The sequence below is a fragment of the Eucalyptus grandis genome, chromosome 3 (assembly GCF_016545825.1).
Source record: "Eucalyptus grandis isolate ANBG69807.140 chromosome 3, ASM1654582v1, whole genome shotgun sequence".
NCBI lineage: Eukaryota > Viridiplantae > Streptophyta > Magnoliopsida > Myrtales > Myrtaceae > Eucalyptus > Eucalyptus grandis.
Genome location: NC_052614.1, coordinates 47,823,166 through 47,842,032, shown reverse-complemented (window position 1 = coordinate 47,842,032; position 18,867 = coordinate 47,823,166). Strand labels below are relative to the sequence as shown.

The 18,867-nt window shown below is 41.4% G+C and overlaps 1 protein-coding gene across 2 annotated transcripts; it reads left to right on the top strand.

Annotated features, from left to right (window-relative positions):
- Positions 1-10,444: 10,444 nt before the first annotated feature.
- Positions 10,445-11,831, top strand: LOC120285868. 2 transcript variants are annotated; one of them, XM_039310441.1, is made up of 4 exons: positions 10,445-10,586; positions 10,685-10,963; positions 11,047-11,173; positions 11,493-11,831. In XM_039310441.1, exons 2-4 carry the CDS (start codon positions 10,941-10,943, stop codon positions 11,658-11,660), a joined length of 318 nt encoding a protein of 105 aa, XP_039166375.1. In that variant the 5' UTR covers positions 10,445-10,586; positions 10,685-10,940; the 3' UTR covers positions 11,661-11,831. The 2 variants fall into 2 exon arrangements, with proteins under 2 accessions (XP_039166375.1, XP_039166376.1); XM_039310442.1 differs by having other exon boundaries at positions 10,538-10,963.
- The last annotated feature ends 7,036 nt before the right edge of the window (positions 11,832-18,867 follow it).

Sequence of the window (18,867 nt, the reverse complement as noted above, 5' to 3'; positions counted from 1 at the left end):
CATTTCGCAACCGCCCGCAGAGCAGCGTCAACGCCTTCCGGGCCGGTTACGAGATTTGTGGGATGTGTACACGCAGAGCAAGAGCAGTAGATTGCCCGGAGTTACGGCGGGACGCCTTCCGGACCGGTTACGAGTTCTTGACGAGTGACGTGCCGGGCGTTCGCAACGCCGCCGTTTCGGAGATCGTGAAGATTTCCCTTCGCTCCTTCACCTTCTCCGATCCTCTCGCTGCTCATTCTCGTCCTGCGGCAACCCATTATCGACGAAACTTTCAGAGGCCAATTACCATTTTGGCAAGGAGAGAGTGCAGACGAAACTTTCAGAGGCCAAGTACCATTTTGAAGAGAAGAATGCCGCCCTCGAAAAGCTGAGGGCTCAGCTCGAGGCCTACATGAGATCCAAAATGAGTAAAGATGAGAATTCTCCGAAATCAGAGAAAGCCAAGGAGCTCGAGGCGTTCTTGAGCGACAAGATCAATCTTGAATGCGCTGAAAACGAATTATTCTAAGAGAATAAAGAAGCTGATGGAGAGGAGTGCAAAGGAAATGAATCCGCAGAAAGCGATCTTCATTCGATCGAATTGAACATGGACAACAACACCAGGAGCTACAAGTGGAGCTACGCGCACGACGATACTAATCAAGAGAACTCGAAATGGGTCTTGGTAAATAATGAGTTCAACTTCAATGGGAGGAGATCTTCATCCAACAAAATTCAATGGGAGAGCATCTCCTTAAGAAGAGGAAACTCTAAAGGGGCGAATCTTCATGATGGTGCCAGAACTCATGACAACCTGAATGGGTTCGACGCAGGGAGACTAATAGAGTTCTTCTCGCCAGCTAAAATGGACAGCAACAAGGAAGACGAAACCAGAAGAAACAGAGTGCTCGCAGGCCTGAAGGACCATCAGCTGTTGAATTTCGCTAGTCCGATCAGGCCATGGAGCCAGTCCTTGCCTCTGCAAGATCACGGCATGGAGAGTTGGACTGTGGGAGAGTAATGAATGCGAAATCGAAGCGAATCAGGATTAAAGAGTTTTTTTCCTTCTTCCTTTTGCGCTCATCTCCATGTTAGGCAGGGAATACTAGAAATTGCTAGCAAACGATGTCCTCGCGTTAGTCCTATTCGAGAATTTTGATACTATAATTGTACGTGTTGCCGGTCTAGTGCTGATGTTAAAAACCATCCCAATTCGCAATTTTAGTTCTTGCTGCTAAGTACCATGTTGATGTTGCTGCTGTCCCAGTTTGCAAGACCGGTGTCATTTGCCTGAAAGAACTTATAATAAACTTTTCCACGAGAGTTATGATCAACATGAGAGAATAATTCCACCTATGCTCTTCATCATTCCATGTGCTCCTTAACAACTCATTTCGTCGTCAACTGGCCAAATAGATTCTCTGGCATGAGGGCCAGCATTTGTTATAAGATAAACCGCCTGTCGAAATAAGACCAGGTGCATGGAACTGGAAAATATTGAAACGGCGAAACCCCAACCCCCCAAAAAAAAAAAAAAAAAAAAAAAAAAAAAAAAAACTCGACACTGAGCTACCGAAAGAAAAGATCGAATTAATTCATGAGAAAAGTCATTAATGTTCTTATTTCATTGCCAAGATACAGACTAGTTACAAGAGTCCTACTGCACAGGATACAGACATGTTTACTGTGCAACTGAAATATAACATTGCTTTCTCAACTATCAAGCAGGAAGTATTTATGAACTATGTTGCTTGCAATCAGAATTTACAATAGCCCATGAAGTCGAAAAAGTCGAACAAACAATCAGGAGTCGAAAAAGTTGAAACAAACAATCAGAAGGTTCCCACTGGGACCAACATTTGCTAGGCGTTTTTGCCATGATTCGTTCCCTCTCCTTTCTTCTCCAAGACGCCTTTTCTTTTGCGAAATGCTTCATGAGGAAATTAATCTGGTGAGAATGAGACCTCTCTTCATGGATCAACTGCTCAACCTGGATGATGGAACGATCGAGCTCGACTCCTAAGGCTGAGACGAGGGCTATAGTCGGTTTATGTTGCTTCTCGAGAGCACCGACCCGAAAAAGAACTTTCGGAAGCTCCTTCCACGTGGTTAAACTACTAACGACGTCCTTTAGAGGGCTCAATGACAAGAACCAAGACCTCATAAACTCATGACTTCCATCCAATCTCTGAAAGGACAAGTCAGCGACCAAACTCCCAAAATTTCACAAGAAATGCCCAACTTCTCAGCACTAAAAGTTCTGCAAGCAAATGAAGCCAGCGACGAAAGCATTATAGAAGAAGGGGGTTTTGAAGGGCGAGGATGGGTTGCCGCAGGACGAGAATGAGCAGCGAGAGGATCGGAGAAGGTGAAGGAGCGAAGGGAAATCTTCACGATCTCCGAAACGGCGGCGTTGCGAACGCCCGGCACGTCACTCGTCAAGAACTCGTAACCGGTCTGGAAGGCGTCCCGCCAGAACCCGGGCAATCTACTGCTCTTGCTCTGCGTGTACACATCCCACAAATCTCGTAACCGGCCTGGAAGGCGTCGACGCTGCTCTGCAGGCGGTTGCAGAAATGGGATCTCCCAAATCTCGGCCGCCCAAGCAGATTAATATGCGAAGGAAAGCGGCGCCGGAGCAGAGATGGAGCAAGCAACGGAGCAAAGAGCGAGCGCCGAAGCAGAGACGGAGGAAGCGACAGGACGAGCGAGCGCCGGGCGACGGCGGGGAACGACCGCTTGACAAACGCAATGCCGGAGCAGCAACAACGAGCGCGGGGTAGCAAACGAGAGCGAAACCAGAGATTCAAAATTTGAAAGGTTCGCTCGCTTGGAATGGCTTTTCTTCTACTCGGAGGAAAGAACGAGGGAAGAGGAAAGAGAATACAATAAATGCGTGCAGACTCTGCAGAGGAGAGAGAGAGCGCAGGGCTAGCGTACAGGCGCTAGAGGAGAGAGAAAGAAGATTATTTTACCGAAAATATAAGGGACGCGCTCGGACTCCAGCGTGGCTGCCGGGCGACACGTGTCGCCCGTTGAATGGACTCGGAGGAAGACACGCCGGAGTCAGAGCTGCAGCCAATATTTTCTCATGTGACTCGGATAAAAAGAAGAAAGAGAGAGTGGCCCACGAGAATTAAATAGATAAAGAAATATTAAATAGGACAAAATGTACTCGTTCAAGAGCGTGATCCGCATCATGATAAAGCATTGTTTTGCTCAATTACACTAAGGTAACTTTATCTTTTTGTTCCCCAGTATCATGATAATGTTGGAAGACAAAAAGAAAATTCAAATTTCACTGACAGTGGAAAAGTTCCCTCATGAAAATAAAATTCAGATATCTAAATGACTTTTATTTTTATTTAAGTAAATATTACTTCTAAAATTTCAGATGATAGCATTGAAATTCACAATCTTATTAAATAGCACGACTAACCTCATGAATCATATAGTAAAAAATCTAAAAATCCAATCAAATGATTTAATAGTTGTTAAATATGATGGTGCAAATAATCAAATATGAAGTCCAAAATTTTGTTAATTGACTATTAAGGATCCGTTTGTTAACCGAATGAATAGTAACTAATTATATTCTTTTATTCTCAATAATAGATTTGGAATAAAATCCATTTGGTAAATTTTTGGTTTCATGAATAAATCTGGAACAAAATCAAAAGGTAAAAATACTTGCTTCTTTATTCAAGAACAATTTCATAATTAAGCCTGATTTTTCTTCTTTTCTCTTCTCTTTTATTTTCTTTCCTTTTCTTCTTCTTCTTTTTCTTCCTTTTGACCAGTCCATGACCAACGACCTTGCCGGAGCGTCACCGACTCCGGGTGACTCAAGCTACAGTGAAGCTCATAGGCTTGAGCCTTGCCATGAGCTAGGCGAGGCTCGGCCTTGCCTTGGTTGGGCGAGGTGGATCGACGACCAAAAGAAGGAGAAGATGAAAAGGGAAAAATAAAAGAAAAATAGAACAAATTAATAAAATTCTTAAAAGATTTAAAGAAAATGGTTTGGACTAGAAATTTTAAAAGTTTTACGAATAACATTTTTATTTCGGAAATAAAATTTTTTGGCAGTTATTAAATACCTTCAAATGCTTATAAATTATTTTCGATAATGAATGGTTATCAAATGCACCATAATTATCCATACTTAAATTTTAGGCAACTAATTCAAGTTTTCATTTTCTAAATGTACCAAAATAAACAAACAATAAATATCAAGAATGCCCAATTCGTTCCATTTCGAATTTGCATGAGTCTAATTCATCGGACCTTAGCCTGCAAGGTTAGCCCATAAACCCCAGTCTAAGTCCATTATCCAAAATCCATCACTCTTACCGACCGACAAAAACACCCACGACTCGGATCATAATGATGTATAGCTACTTCAAAGAGCATACCGGTAAAACTTTGGATTCTTTTCAAGTTGAACAATGGACGCTATGAATTTTGCTGACAAATCGAGAACTCAGTAGGGCAGAATGATCTAACTGCGCCTTCAACTTGCCAAAGGCACCGCAAAATCCCATTAGGACACTCCATGAGGCCAAGGATGAGGTGGGCATTAAAGGTTATGCAATCTAAAACATTTACATTCTGTGATGCTCTCCATTGTGGACATGAGGGGTTAATTGTCCTACATTGGGACATCACACAGAGCATGCCATCTTTTCTGAGCTGAGACAATGCATTTCCTTCCATAATTCCATTGTCTACGGTAGAGGAACGTAACAGAGAAAGATTGAACCAAGGGGGTCGGGGACCCCAGAGAAGAACTTATCATATAACCTGAACAGAGGATTTCACTGACAATCGGAGACATGAAGATGCTCATGCCTTCAAGAGCAACAAGATGAGCAGAAGAGTCAACGGGAGGAAGGAAGAGGGAAAGAAGAAGATAAACATAGAAACGAAGAAAGAAAAAGAAAAAGAAAAAAGTTTTTGGACTTTTTTTTTTGTCAGTTCTACTCTATTCCTACTCTAACACTCACTTTCAGACTTTTGTCCGCTCTTGCAGGGCGTGGGAGTCGAAACCCACCCTTAAAACTTACTCGTCCCCACTCCCATTCCCTCCGAGAAGGTGGGGATTCGAACCCCTCACCTCCCCTCTTCCATATTGGAAGGGTGGCCACTGAGGCGAAAAGTCTTTGGACTTAAATGCCCCTAATTATGATTTGGAAAGTGGCATGTGAGATACACATGCTCACTGGGCCTTTATTTGAGGCAAAGTCCACTATTTAAGTTTTATTTGAAATTTTACCCCAAAAAAAGTGCTCGGGTGTTCTTTTGTCCAAAAAGATGAGATAAATAATTATTTAATTGGACCACCGCCTGCAGTGGTCGCAATGGTTTATGCTCTCTCCCCCTAACATAAGGGGAGGAGTTCAAATCCCCTCACGGTTGCTAGGGATTTTTAAGTGTGGCGTCGGGGTGGTGGGTTATCCGCTAGCGTCGCCCTAGGATTTACTCTCCGACTATCGGCCGTGCGGGGTTTTTTGGGTCACCAAAAAAATAAAAATTTAATTGGCATATAATCAAATAGCAACATAGTTAAAGCTTACTAAGATGTTAGATTGTCAACTTTGATGACAGGTTATGTTGCCTTGGTAAAAAATATCAAATAAATGAGTGTGTTTGGACTCAATAAGGAAAGGTAAAGCAATTTCGATGTATTTTGGAACCCACCTAATGCTTACAACAAGACAAGCCACTCGCGAACTGAAAATTAAAGAAGGCAGAGGGTAAATGAGGTAGATGGATACCAGATGACAGAACATAGGTCTTTACCCGACTTAATATATGTCAAAACACATTCCCCGCATTTAGGCCACAACTCCTGGATACTGCAAGGGTAAATCTGAAAGTAGAAGACACGATCATGGAGAAAACGCTTTAATCGGTCTATTCACTTCTTCTCTTTTAACTACTGAACTAAGACAAGCTTGAGACACAAACATCCTACAAGACATAGCAAACCTCAAGAAAGATAAGTTACCTGCCTAATAATTATGAAATGGCCTGAAACAGTACTAAAGTTGGTTTCTTTTTTTGGATTATCGTTTGCTAATGGATCACACTAGATTTCCTAATTCTCCATTTCTTTCCCCTTGTCTACTTATAGTGTGACTTTGGGACTGGAAGAACCTCAAAACACAGTTGCAATTAATAGTTTTGGTGATGGTCATCCTTGGACAGCACTGGTATATCATGATTTTTTTATGAGGCTCCAGAACTCCTCAAGTAAGTGGCCTTGCAATAAAACAAAACCTATCCGTCAGTCCGTATCAATCTTATGGGACTGAAAGTTTTGAGAAAGGACATGGTAGAGGTTTCTTTGCAATATAAACAGAAAATAGTGTTAAAATGGAATGTTTTCCATGACCTTTTCCTCTCTTTTTTTCCTAATGTTCTAAAAACAATTTTATCATTTCGTTGAAACACCTATATCTAATATAGACCTAATTACCCACCAAAAAAAAAAAAAAAAAACACCAGGATGTACGTGCCTTACTTGGTTTGTCCCGCACCTAAGTCCCAATGACAAGAATGATATCACCAAATTAAATAAAGTTATGGAAAGAGTAGTAGAAGATTAGATAAACAAGAAAAAAAGAAAAAAAAATGTGGGAATAGATGACACCCCCTTAGAAACTCCGCTAATCTGAAGTAATCTGCCTTCTGTATTCATGGGCTTTATGGTGTATAATGTTCTGAATGCCGGGTTAAGAGTGGGTGGAGAGAGAGAGAGAGAGAGAGAGAGAGAGAGATAGAGATGGTCAGCGAGAAGATTCAGAAGGAAAAATGAATGGCAATCGCCCGGTCCCGTCATGTTTATTATTCTTCACTCTGTTATGTGGAAGGAGAAGTGAGCCTATCATTTTCATGTTCTCTTCCTCATGATTAAGGTTGTATTAAGGTTGTGGAATACCGATATATATATTAATTTTTATATTTTCAAAACCCTAATTAACTCTCTCTCATGGTCGGCGCTCCTCCTTCCTCAGTCCTCAATGCTCCTCAAGCACTTTCCCTAAAAAAGAAACCCTAACCTCTGGTCGCCTCTTCGTCCTCCTCATGCACGATCCTCTTAATTCTCTCCCGTCATCTTGCTATCAGTCGCCTCTCAGCTAAACTTTCACCTCCAGCCCCCTATCGCCACATCACATTCGTGGCCTTACATACGACCCTCCCTGGCAGTCGTGGTCTCACCTCTCTCTCTTACTCTCGACTCAATGCAACGGTCGCTCTCTTGTTATCATTGCTTGATTTCTGTCACTGGAATGGGATTTCTTATGGGAATGCGGAGTTGATTACGCTAGAAATAAACACTCAATTTGGTGTCACTGACAAAAAAAAAATTGGTGTCTTCTCTCTTTTATGGGAAAAGTTTCGCAATTTTTTTTTCATTCAATTTCTTTTACGTTTCGTAAAACATGGAAAGCTACATCATCATGCAAGAGTGCTCAACCAACAACACTTAAATACACTGAAAGTCGAACAAAATGTATCCACATGACATTAATAGAGTAAAGAACCTGAACTGTGTTAGGAAAAATTAAACACCGCTTTCATATTAAGCCTCGAATAGGATCCCAGCCATGCCTGACATAAAAAATGCAATTAGTCTAGGCTAATGAATGCAAATTTCCCTAAACTTTGGCGATAACGAAACGTTAAACCTAGATATGAAATTGAGTATAAAATAAAATAATGCCGTGATGAAATTCGTACCTAAATGCAATTTTTGTTGTAAAATGTTGCGTTGCGAATATATAATAGAGAAGAAATTGAGAAGAGAAAGCAAGTGAACACCAAAGATAGTAGAGAAAGCCAGAGGAGAGAGTTTTATTTCCAGTATCTCACTGTTATTCTGTATTGTTGTATGTAATGTACATCAAAATTAAACTCCTATTTATAAGAGAACAAGAATGTACTTATCATTAATATTAATGTATTGAATGATATATGTACTGGATAAGGGATATGAACGTTCATTGTATATGGATATGTACTTAGAACGTTTGATACAAATGTACCATAATAAGTAAATTGGATAAGATGAATATAATGAATATTCATTCATGTATTTCAAAACTCCCCATTGAATATTCATTGTATTAATTATGAATATGCATCGAATGATACTGTATTATTAAAAACCTTAACTAATGGGACAAAAAACCGGACAAAAGGGAAAAAAAGTGCAGAGCACAAACTTGATGATTTCTCCATTTTATGAATGCATTAATTGCCTCGTTAAAAACTTTAAGCCGGAAAAATCCTGTGGGAAAAAACCGGACAAAAAGAAAAAAGAGTGCAATGCATATATAGCCACTGTTGGGGCTAATCAATCTTGCATCTTGTGAACTCACCGCATATCAATGCATAGTTTATAATACTTCTCCCTCAATTGAGCCATATAGCCATTTCTGTGGCTAATCAATCTTGCATCTTAGTTGTAGAGTCAAATAAATATCATACAAGGTTCATAAGAATTTCATAACCACATGAAAGAACAATAATAAGTAATACATTTAAAGCGAAATAACTAAAAATAAATCATTAAAATCATAAAATTCAAAGTTCAAATCATCATCCACCAATCTGATGTCTCATCAAAGTAATCAAAGGTTCTAAAAAAATCAAAGACATCTAAGGATGCATTTGCTACTTTAGGAGCAAGAGGAGTCCTACCAACGAAAATATTGTTGGTCTTAACAGTGGTTATGGTAGTATGATTGATTTCAATGGCATGAGATTCACCACGCTTACTCGTATTTTTAAAGATGCTTGGTATATGTTAACAAAATGCCTTGGCGTACGATAGGTACGTGACCAGTGCCCAATCATGCCACAACGATGACAAATACTTTCAGTATGAAGACTTGGCAGTCTTGAGACCTATGCAACACTCCACAAATCCTATGAACCGGTTAGGTGTCCGGTTCATTTGGTGGATTGAATGAGGAGTTAGATGGTACCCTTGGTTGGGAACTTACTGTGTTAATCACATTTTTTGGCTTCTCTTCTTTGCCATGATTCGGGTCAAAGTTTGATTTCATAAGGCGGTTAAATTTTGTCACGCCCCGAGCCTCGAGCATGCGCACATCCCTCGGTGGTCGATAGAATTTTGCGACGTTCCCAAGTCTCGTCGCCGACCCTTCATTTTCATTGCACATGCGGAAGCGAATTACTAATCCCCTGACCTCAACAAACATGGGATAGAAAAGCAGGACAACAATTTCCAAATCAAAATACACATTCATAAACACCTCAAGTTTATACAAAAGGTCTATGTCAAAAGAACTACCGAGCCACCTATGCTCCCCGACCCTTCCGCTTCAAGCTCCTGGCTCTTCACACTAGGGACCTGAAAATGGTTATTCAATAACCAGGGAGATATAAATCTCAGTGAGTTCCACCCCTAAGCCCCGGTTAGTAGGGGTGAGCGTGGTTCCCGGGTAGAACCGAGAACCGGAGAACCGAACCGCAGGTTCCGGTTCGGTTCCCGGTTCTAAAGGGACCGGTTCCGGTTCTCGGTTCCCTTTTTCAGGGAACCGGCGGTTCCGGTTCTTATGGGAACCGGAACCGACGGAACCGAACCGGTCAAAATTAAAAAAATAATAATAATAATCCTATAACACATTATTTCTCTTTTCCCCACGTGATTCCCCCTCTTCCCTTTCTTTTTCTCTCTTTCTTTTCTCCACTTTTTCCTCTCACGTCACTTCCGCCCCCAACTTTTTCTTTTCTTCTCTCTCCTCTTTCCCCCTCTCTCGGCCGAAACCCCCTTCTTCTCTTCTTCTTCTTCTTCTTCCTTTCCTTTCCTCTTGCTCGCCGTTGCTTCACCCACCACCACACCGCCGCCTCACGCTCTACTCACCACCACCACCACCACCACCACCACCTCTTGGCCACCGAACCACCACCACCCCGCCGCCCCACGCTCGTCCGACGAGCCATCTCGCCGTTGAGCCCAACGAATTGTCGCGCCGTTCGCGCCGACCCTCACCGCCGTGAGCCACCGCCGCCGTACCCAAGCCACTGTCACCACCTCTTGCCACCGCTCGGCCGTCCGGCCGTCGTTGCTCGTAACCGCCACTGCCTCCGCGTAACCGATCTCTTCCCCCTTGGCCGTGGGTTGAGCCGCGACCGCCGCCGTCTCGCCGCGCCGTCCGTGCCGCCGTTGGTGCCGTGAGACTCATGTCTTCTTCGCCGTCGCGCCGTCGCGTGCTCGCAGCCGCCCAACCTCCCTCAACACCCTCGAAGTTCTTGGGGTTCATGTGGAATCCCCGTCCCGGGTCATGGAGCTTGCTGCTATCATGGCCATTGCACTTACAAATGGAGGGGTTGGTGAATTTTTCTTCTACTGTTCTGTCTCTCTTTTCGTTTTAGGGTAAAATTTGAGTTTTTGTGAAAGATGGTATCCATTTGTTTTCGATTCTTCCTTTGCGGGGCAAGCCTCCAGATTGGCAAGATTTCATAGGCATCGTCACTGTTTATAAACTCCACTATTAGCTTTATTGAGGAGAACAATGTTGGTAACGCTACGGTTTGAAGAGCTCGCTAAATCGATTCTAACCACTGAAGTCGAGGTTATCTAATGAACTCAGAGCATGTGCATTGCTTTTTTGGCTGCGATAGTTAGTTTTAAAATGGCTTATTTTGCTTCATGTTGCGTTCTTTTTTATAGGAAACAAAGTGATAATCATAATATAGAAGAAGCCAAGAAATTGACCCATTAACTTTATGCTTCAATTTCTGGGCATCCCTTAACCGAGTCGTTACTGTACTTTGTATCAATTGGTTAGTGCTGTGCTGGCGCACTTCATCTTGAAGGAGAAACTACACAAGTTAGGGATGTTGGGCTGTGTGATGTGCATTGTCGGTTTTGTCATAATTTTCATCCACGCACCGCAAGAAAGTCTCATTACTTCTGTTCAAGAAATATGGATTATGGCGACTCAACCAGGTCAGTCTTCAGGCTTGGTTTATGTGTTCTTTATACGATCACTGATTTGCTGATAACTGACTGCATTTACATATCTTTTTCAGCTTTTCTGCTTTACATCGACTTGGTAATCATGTTGGTGTTCATCCTGGTTTCCATTTTTCACCTAGATGTGGGCACACGGATGTGCTAGTTTACACTGGCATCTGCTCATTAATGGGCTCTCTCTCGGTAAATCAACTGCTTCTCGCATCTTTTGGGATTTTTCTTCCTTCCAACCTACTTTAGTGTATTTACGCCAACCAGATTGTTGGAAGCTCCACTTAAACACAAGAGTTGACCTTGCATCGTTAGCTTTAGGTAGATCATTGATTCGGGGTGCAGGGAGGCTCATCACCAGGGACAAATTGTATTCTTTTCTGATTCTTTTTGTCCTGTCAAAACAAAGTTAATGAGTTACAATAATTGTTGTGGGGACATGTCTAAATTACTTCTGCATATGGGTATTTTTTCTTTCTCAGTTTTCATAAGTTGTATGATCTATCTGCAGGTGATGAGTGTGAAAGCCCGTGGGACTTCTTTGAAGTTGACTTTTGAGGGGAAGAATCAGTTGATCTATTCCGGAGACTTGGTTCTTTATGTTGGTGGTGGCTACATGTGTAGTTACCCAAATGAATTATCTCAACAAGGTCTGTCCCAAGATGTTATCCAACTTTAATTAGCTAACTTGCTTAATGCTGAATTTGTAAATTTCATTTGTCATTGCCTCACAACAATCGATAATATTGAATGACACCAAATTTCATCTTTTACAATAACTTTTACTTTTCCCATATGTTGAGATTACATAATATTGGGAGAAAAGGAAGTCATTGAATATATGCATCTTTCTTAACTAGATTTTCACCTATAAACTTGAAAATCTATGTTCCTGTGGCCTTTTGGCAAGGTTACTGCCCTCCTTCTTCATTGCTGGATGTGATCTGTCCTTTTCATTTACCTATGTGGTAATTCTTTATGTCGGGATTGGGGAGTTAAATCTCTTGCTTCAGAAACTATTTACAGTTGTTTTTTATTGCAAAAGGTTTCTTTGGGTTCTGTTTACTTGTGGATGATATAGTGCTTGATGAGAGCTTATCTTAAGAGCTTTTCTTAGTCTGCTTGGTTTCTATTTGGTTTGTCTATTTCCTTTTTGTTATAGTTCAAATCTGAAAATGAAAAAGAAAAAGAAAAAAAAAGAACTGTTGGAACCTGGAACCGACCCGAACCTCGTGACGTGGGTAGGTTCCGTGTTCTTGGTTCTGACGGGTAGGTTCCGGGTTCCAAGCGGAACCTGGAAGGAACCGGGAACCGCTCACCCCTACCGGTTAGTACACCAACTCAACTCGGGGTATCTATCCGAACTACCCCACCACAAGGAACAACCAAAGTCGATTCGCATACAACCTTACCTGGTATGCCATACCCCGCACGATATCACTCAGCATGATACACACAAAGCACATGGCCATTAGCTGATACATTTCATTAATCACATACGAGTCGCGTCACAAGCAATCTCACCTGGCCATTGCCACACTCTGCACGTTATCGATTCATGCGTGTGTGCCATAAACGATGTGATTCACTCACGCATATAATTAATGCATATAACAATTTCACACATCAATGCATCGATTCAGATCGAGCTATCAATCAATCGACTCAGTTGATTACATGTCAACTTGACCTTGCCTCGGTTACTTAATTGATACCGTACATTTCTCTCATGATGGAATATCTAGTCGTCGAGCTTACATGCATTCTTCAAGACGACATACTTATTCATAGAGCCCACGTGCATTCTCCAAGGTGATGCATCAGGTCACCGAGCCCACGTGTCTCTTTAAGATGCCATACTAAATCAGTGAGCCCACGTGCATTCTCCAAGGCGATGCATCAAGTCACCGAGCCCACGTGTCTCTTTAAGATGCCATACTAAGTCAGTGAGCCCACGTGCATTCTGCGATGCATCAAGTCACCGAGCCCACGTGTCTCTTTAAGATGCCATACTAAATCAGTGAGCCCACGTGCATTCTCCAAGGCGATGCATCAAGTCACCGAGCCCACGTGTCTCTTTAAGATGCCAAATATACTCATTGAGACCACGTGCATTCTCCGAGGTAATGCATCAAATTACCGAGCCCACGTGTCTCTTTCAAGATGTCATACTTAATCACCGACCCACGTGCATTCTCCCAGGTGATAGACCAACTCACCGAGCCCACGTGCCTTCTCCGAGGTGATGTATAACCTACCATGGATCCACTATACACATTTCTGGCGTTGTAAACCGACGCCCGGTATTTTCTAATTAAAATACCTATATTTCACAATCATCTCACAATTATACAAATCATAACTCAATTCATTCGGATGCCCATGCATTTACACATCCATTCACTTCATAAAATCAACACACATGAATTTTAGACATTTTTCGCATTCTGGATGAACAGTGCTCGTGAACAGTACTCGGTGAACAATACTTCATGAACAGTAACGCGAACAGTACCTCGTGAACAGTAAATCATGAATAGTGTCGCATGAACAGTAATTTCCAGAATTTAATAAACTATAAATTAAATTCAGAAATAATTAAAAGCATTAATTAAAGCAACCATCAATTAATTAAAGCCAAGCATACTTAATTAACCACATAAACCACATTAAGCAAATAAAGCAATATTAAGCTAGACTAATCTAATCCATCCATCTAACCACCTATCTTAGGGCTAATACAACTTAATTAAATCACTTAAACTAGAATTAAATCTAACTAAACCAACCCTAAGCAAGTTTAGGCACTAATCGAAGGATTAGGAGCTAAATTCACCCGTTAAGCGGGCCGGAGACACCGACGCGGCGGCGACGACGGTGGCTACGCACCGGGACCTCAACAACGACGATCCAAGGCGGTCCCAAGCTCAACACAGCAACCACAGCTCGGACTCCCACCGAAAACACCGAAAACACCCGGAGGAGAAACCGAGTTGAACGGCTTGGCCGGAGCTCCGGCGAGGGGTTTGGCCGGCAACCGGCGATACCTGGGGGTCTTGGGGTCTTGCTGGAGGTTGGGATGAGCAAAGGAAGGATCGGAATGGGAGAAAAATGGCCGAAAACGCGAAACAGTGCGGGCCGCGGGCGGACCGACGGACTAGCGACCGGTTCCTTCACGGCGGCGACCAGGCCTACCGGCGGCTCCGTTCAGAACTAAATCGATCTCGTTGGAACGGTCTGTCTCTCCCGGTCACGGTGATATGTGGCTCGTTGGCTGATTCATCCGGGAAGACCACTTTTGACTCGATTCTTTGACGGGGTCACCGGGAGCGTAAACCAAGGAGAGGGAAAACGAGGAAGAGAGGAGCTCGTCCGCTGGAGGCCGAATGGGGGAGAGAGAGAGATGTGAGGGCTGGTGTCACACCTCATTAAGGCCATTAAATGGCCACTTCAATTCCCCCATACAAAGTGACATCATCTTCTCTCTCTTCCTTTGCCTTATCCACATGCTTTTAGGGGCATTTAGGTCATTTCCACCTTGCACAAATTACTCATCTGACCTTGGGCTGAAATTGGTGGATGGCCCTAAGGATTGGGCTTGGCCATGAATAGGAATGGGCTTGAAATGGCCAAGAATTGGCCCATGGGCTTAGAAGATGAATAATTGGTTTAGGCCCAATGGGCTCATTTGCTTGGCTTAGACCCACTATGGTGGCCGTCCCACCTTGCGCCTAAGGCCCACATCGGCTTGGCTCGGCCCACTTCCTCACGTGCTTGCTTCCTCGGTCCGAAAATCCCTTTTTCAATTGGTCGGCTTCACGGCTCGTCGACCGTTTGATGTAGCTTCATCCAAAGTCCGTCCCAGGACATTCCCGATAATTCAAGTCCAATCCTAAGTTCTCTTCCCATGTCAATTTCGCCAAATTCCATTTCGATTACAACTCAGACTAACGGGTGGCTTGTGAGGATTCACGCGTGACCGACTAGTGCCAAACCATGTTCAAGACATCTCGACGCATGGACGTCCTTGACCGCATGAAATTACGGGGATAGATTCTTATTTCAAAGTACACGACATCGAGGATCGACATAGGGTCGTTCGTGGATTCGATAACAATGTAAACGGAATCACCCGTCGTTCCATTATGTTCTGTTCGCGAATCGACTTTTAGTCGTCCTTAGAATCAGCCTACCTATCTACGTGGATCGTCCTCACGTAAATCTCACGGTCAAGTCGTTTTCCTGTGTCGAGTCCTTTAGTCGTACGAGTTTGTCATCATTAGCCTTTTCCCTCAAGGTCGTATCTCAGAGTGATCAATTCCGAGTGAGATCAACCAACAATGCATTGACGAAATTCACATCCATTCATTCCTCAGAGGACTCGAATTTCAGGATGTCACAAATTTCCTGTCATCCCTTCTATAACTATGTTATTACCTGTGCTTATAGTCCTTAAAATGACCAGTATTTTTTTCAAAGTTAGCATGTGCTTCAAGTAATGCTTTTGAGCCAGCAGATCTAAGATCATGATTTTATTCGAAGCATGGAAGGTGGAAAACAATTCCGCATCAGCAAGTTTGATATCGCATAACTCAAGCCGAGAAATAATATCAAATAAAGCGGAATTATAGTCAAATGCTGATTTAAAATCTTGCAGTTTGAGATTTTGCCATTTATATGAGGGTCTCAAACGGATATATATTGGTTCTATAGGCTCACATGCAAATGACGGCGAATAAAAATCAGCGCATTTGCTTTATCCTTTTCATTTGAGATTCCATCATCTGTAATTGCATTAGCGAGACCTTGCCCCTAGAGGTGCATTTCCATGTCAAGGCACTAGGATAGATAATTCTTTCCACTCACTTCCAGGATGTGGAATTTGGGCTTTTCAATATTTGCCATAATCATTGCAAAAATAAATCATTAAATTTAATTAAAAGGATTTCCAAATATCTATCGCCACTTCAGGAGCACAAAAATACTTTTAGATTTGAAATTTGTAAGAAAAATAAAATGAAGAATTGATAGAAGAAGATGAAGTATAAGTTGATTAATAAAAGAATATCCACCTTGCAAAATATACTTACTTAGTCGGTAGATTTTCGTGCTGATAACGTGTTGTAAAATGTTGTGTTGCAAATATATAATAGAGAAGAAATTGAGAAGAGAAAGCAAGTGCACACCAGAGATCTAGAGAAACCCAGAGGAGAGTTTTATTTCCAATATATCACTGTTGTTTTGTGTTGTTGTGTGTAATGTACGTAAAAACTAAACTCTTATTTATATGAGAACAAGAATGTACTTATCATTAATATTAATGTATTGAATAATCCATATACTGGATAAGGGAGATGAACGTTCATTGTATAGGGAGATATACTTAGAACGTTTGATACAAATGTATTATAATAAGTACATTGAATAAGATGAATATAATGAATATTCATTCATGTATTTCATAACAATTTCAATTTTTTTTAATCTTTTTTCATCTCCAATATTTTATATTTTCCTCATGGAAAAAACAAACTAGAATCTAAGATAACATCCAAGGGAGACGAAGCACACACTGGACGGACCAAGGCCCAGTCCGGATTAGTGCACACATAACACCCACAATAAATCACGTAGGATAGGCTTGTGTCACTAACCGAATTCTCCCATACTCAAGTACCCTTGTGAGTAGAGCTGAGTGTGATTGGGGTGAAGAATGAGTAACATAGAAGGGATGATACAACTGGTTCTTAAGAGTGGCGTCAAGGTATTTGTGCTAGAAGTTCTATGATGGAACGATTACAACTACTAGGAGTTCTAAAAGTAGATTTGGCTTGCCATGTATAGATGGATGAGGAGTTGATGTTGCTCTCACCATGGCAAGCTGAAACTAGTTGTTGCGCCTTAATGTTCTGTGTGTTTTGCTCAAGACATTGGATACTCGAGCTAAACTAAGTGAGATACAATCCTATGTGATCATGCAATTCGACGTACTCTTCTTAGAAACAATTATTAAAAGAAGGCCGGTCCGATGATTTCGGCTCACTAGGCGCCACACAGGCTGTTTCATGGCCAAGAAACTACCGGTCCATGACACTTGAATGTCAATTACATAAGTGCTTGGTGCAAAATGAATGGGCAAACACTAAGGCTCTATTTATTTCGCGGAAAATAAATGATTTAAAAAATATTTTTTCTTCTAAAAATGCTCATTTGTAAAGCTTGAAATAATTAAGTAACAAATTTTTTTTAATCAACTATTACAATTTATGTCTAAATATTTTTGTGAATCACAAAAATATTTTTCATTTATTCATTTTTGTAAGTGATAAAAGCGATCAATTTAGAAAATTGTTTTTTGAATAATTTATTTTTCACAAAACAAATGGAACCTAATTCTAGCATCGTAGACGTCAATATAAACATGAATATGAGAAAATCAACTAACGTGACATGATGAGGTTCACCACTAAGGGCAAACACGACTTCAAGGCAAAATCGTTGTTTTTGGGTAAGCAAACATAATGGCCGGTGATGAGAACATTAAGACGCGAGCACATGATTTAAGCATTAAACAAGACATAATCAAACCTCATATTCGGGCTCATCAAACTGGTAGGACCGAGATAATGAGTTTACAACAACCAATAAGGCGAGGCAGACTGACATACTTGGCTTTAAACTACAATTTCGCGCTCGGCAGATCTGATGAACAAAAGATGACAGGGAACACACGAAAAACATAAGACTCCTACCTTAAATGATGGAAGGAAATAAATGAACAAGCTTGGATGGACCTCTCTCAAATTTCTCACTCTCGTTTCCTGCTCAACTCGCTCGTGTTGTCGGCCAACCTATAGCTCACGGCCGAACTTGATGGAAGAATGGTAACAATTCGAACAATATTGAATCAACGCAGCGGAATAAAATAATCTCTCCTCTTGTGTAAACCTAACAGAAATTGATATAATAGAATAAAATGAATACCAAGCATGCGAACACAAGACGATTTTTTACGTGGAAAACCTCCTCGATGTGAGGAGATTAAAAACCACGGGACCGGAGTCCACTCGAAATTTTTCACTATCAACGAAATTGGGTGAACAATGTTCTTCTCTAGCAAATACTAGAGGTACATAGTAGCAAATACCTCAAGAACATAATTCTTGGTAATACACATAAATTTCACAAGAGATCAAGGATAAATCTGACCAAAAACACAAATTTTGATCAATCCACGAAAAACTTGATGTAGGCAGCTTCAAACGAAAATCAAACTGTTTAGATTCGAGAAGATTGCGCCATGAACATAATGACAAAATTTCAGCTCAATCGGACCACGAATCGACCTCCAATGCCAGCTTGATGTAAATCAGATATTGCCTCAACCTCCAGATTTTCTGCTTTCTCTTTTTCTCTTGTTACTATTTCCTTTTGCGGCTATCACTTTATATAGATAGTGAGGAACCTTATTTTCTCATATAACTTATTATATAGGCTCAAGCCTTTTTTGGGCTTGCAACTCATTGGGTTTCCTCCACATAGGAGTGAACCTATCTAACAAATCTTCCCCATGATAATGTGTAGGGATTCACCATTCCTGCTATCAATTGGCAATGTTCAAGCTTATCTCTTGGTAAGAGTCTTCGTCATTATATTAGAGCCATTATGATCTGTATGAATTTTCTCAAGTTTCAAGAACTTTTCATCTAGAACATCCCTTATCCAATAATATCTAACATCAATATGTTTCGATCTAGAATGAAAAGATGAATTCTTATCAAGATGAATTGCGCTTTGGTTATCACAAAATAGCACATATCTCTTTTGCTTGAACCCAAGTTCTTCTAAGAACTTTTTCATCCATAGCATCTCTTTACTAGCTTCAG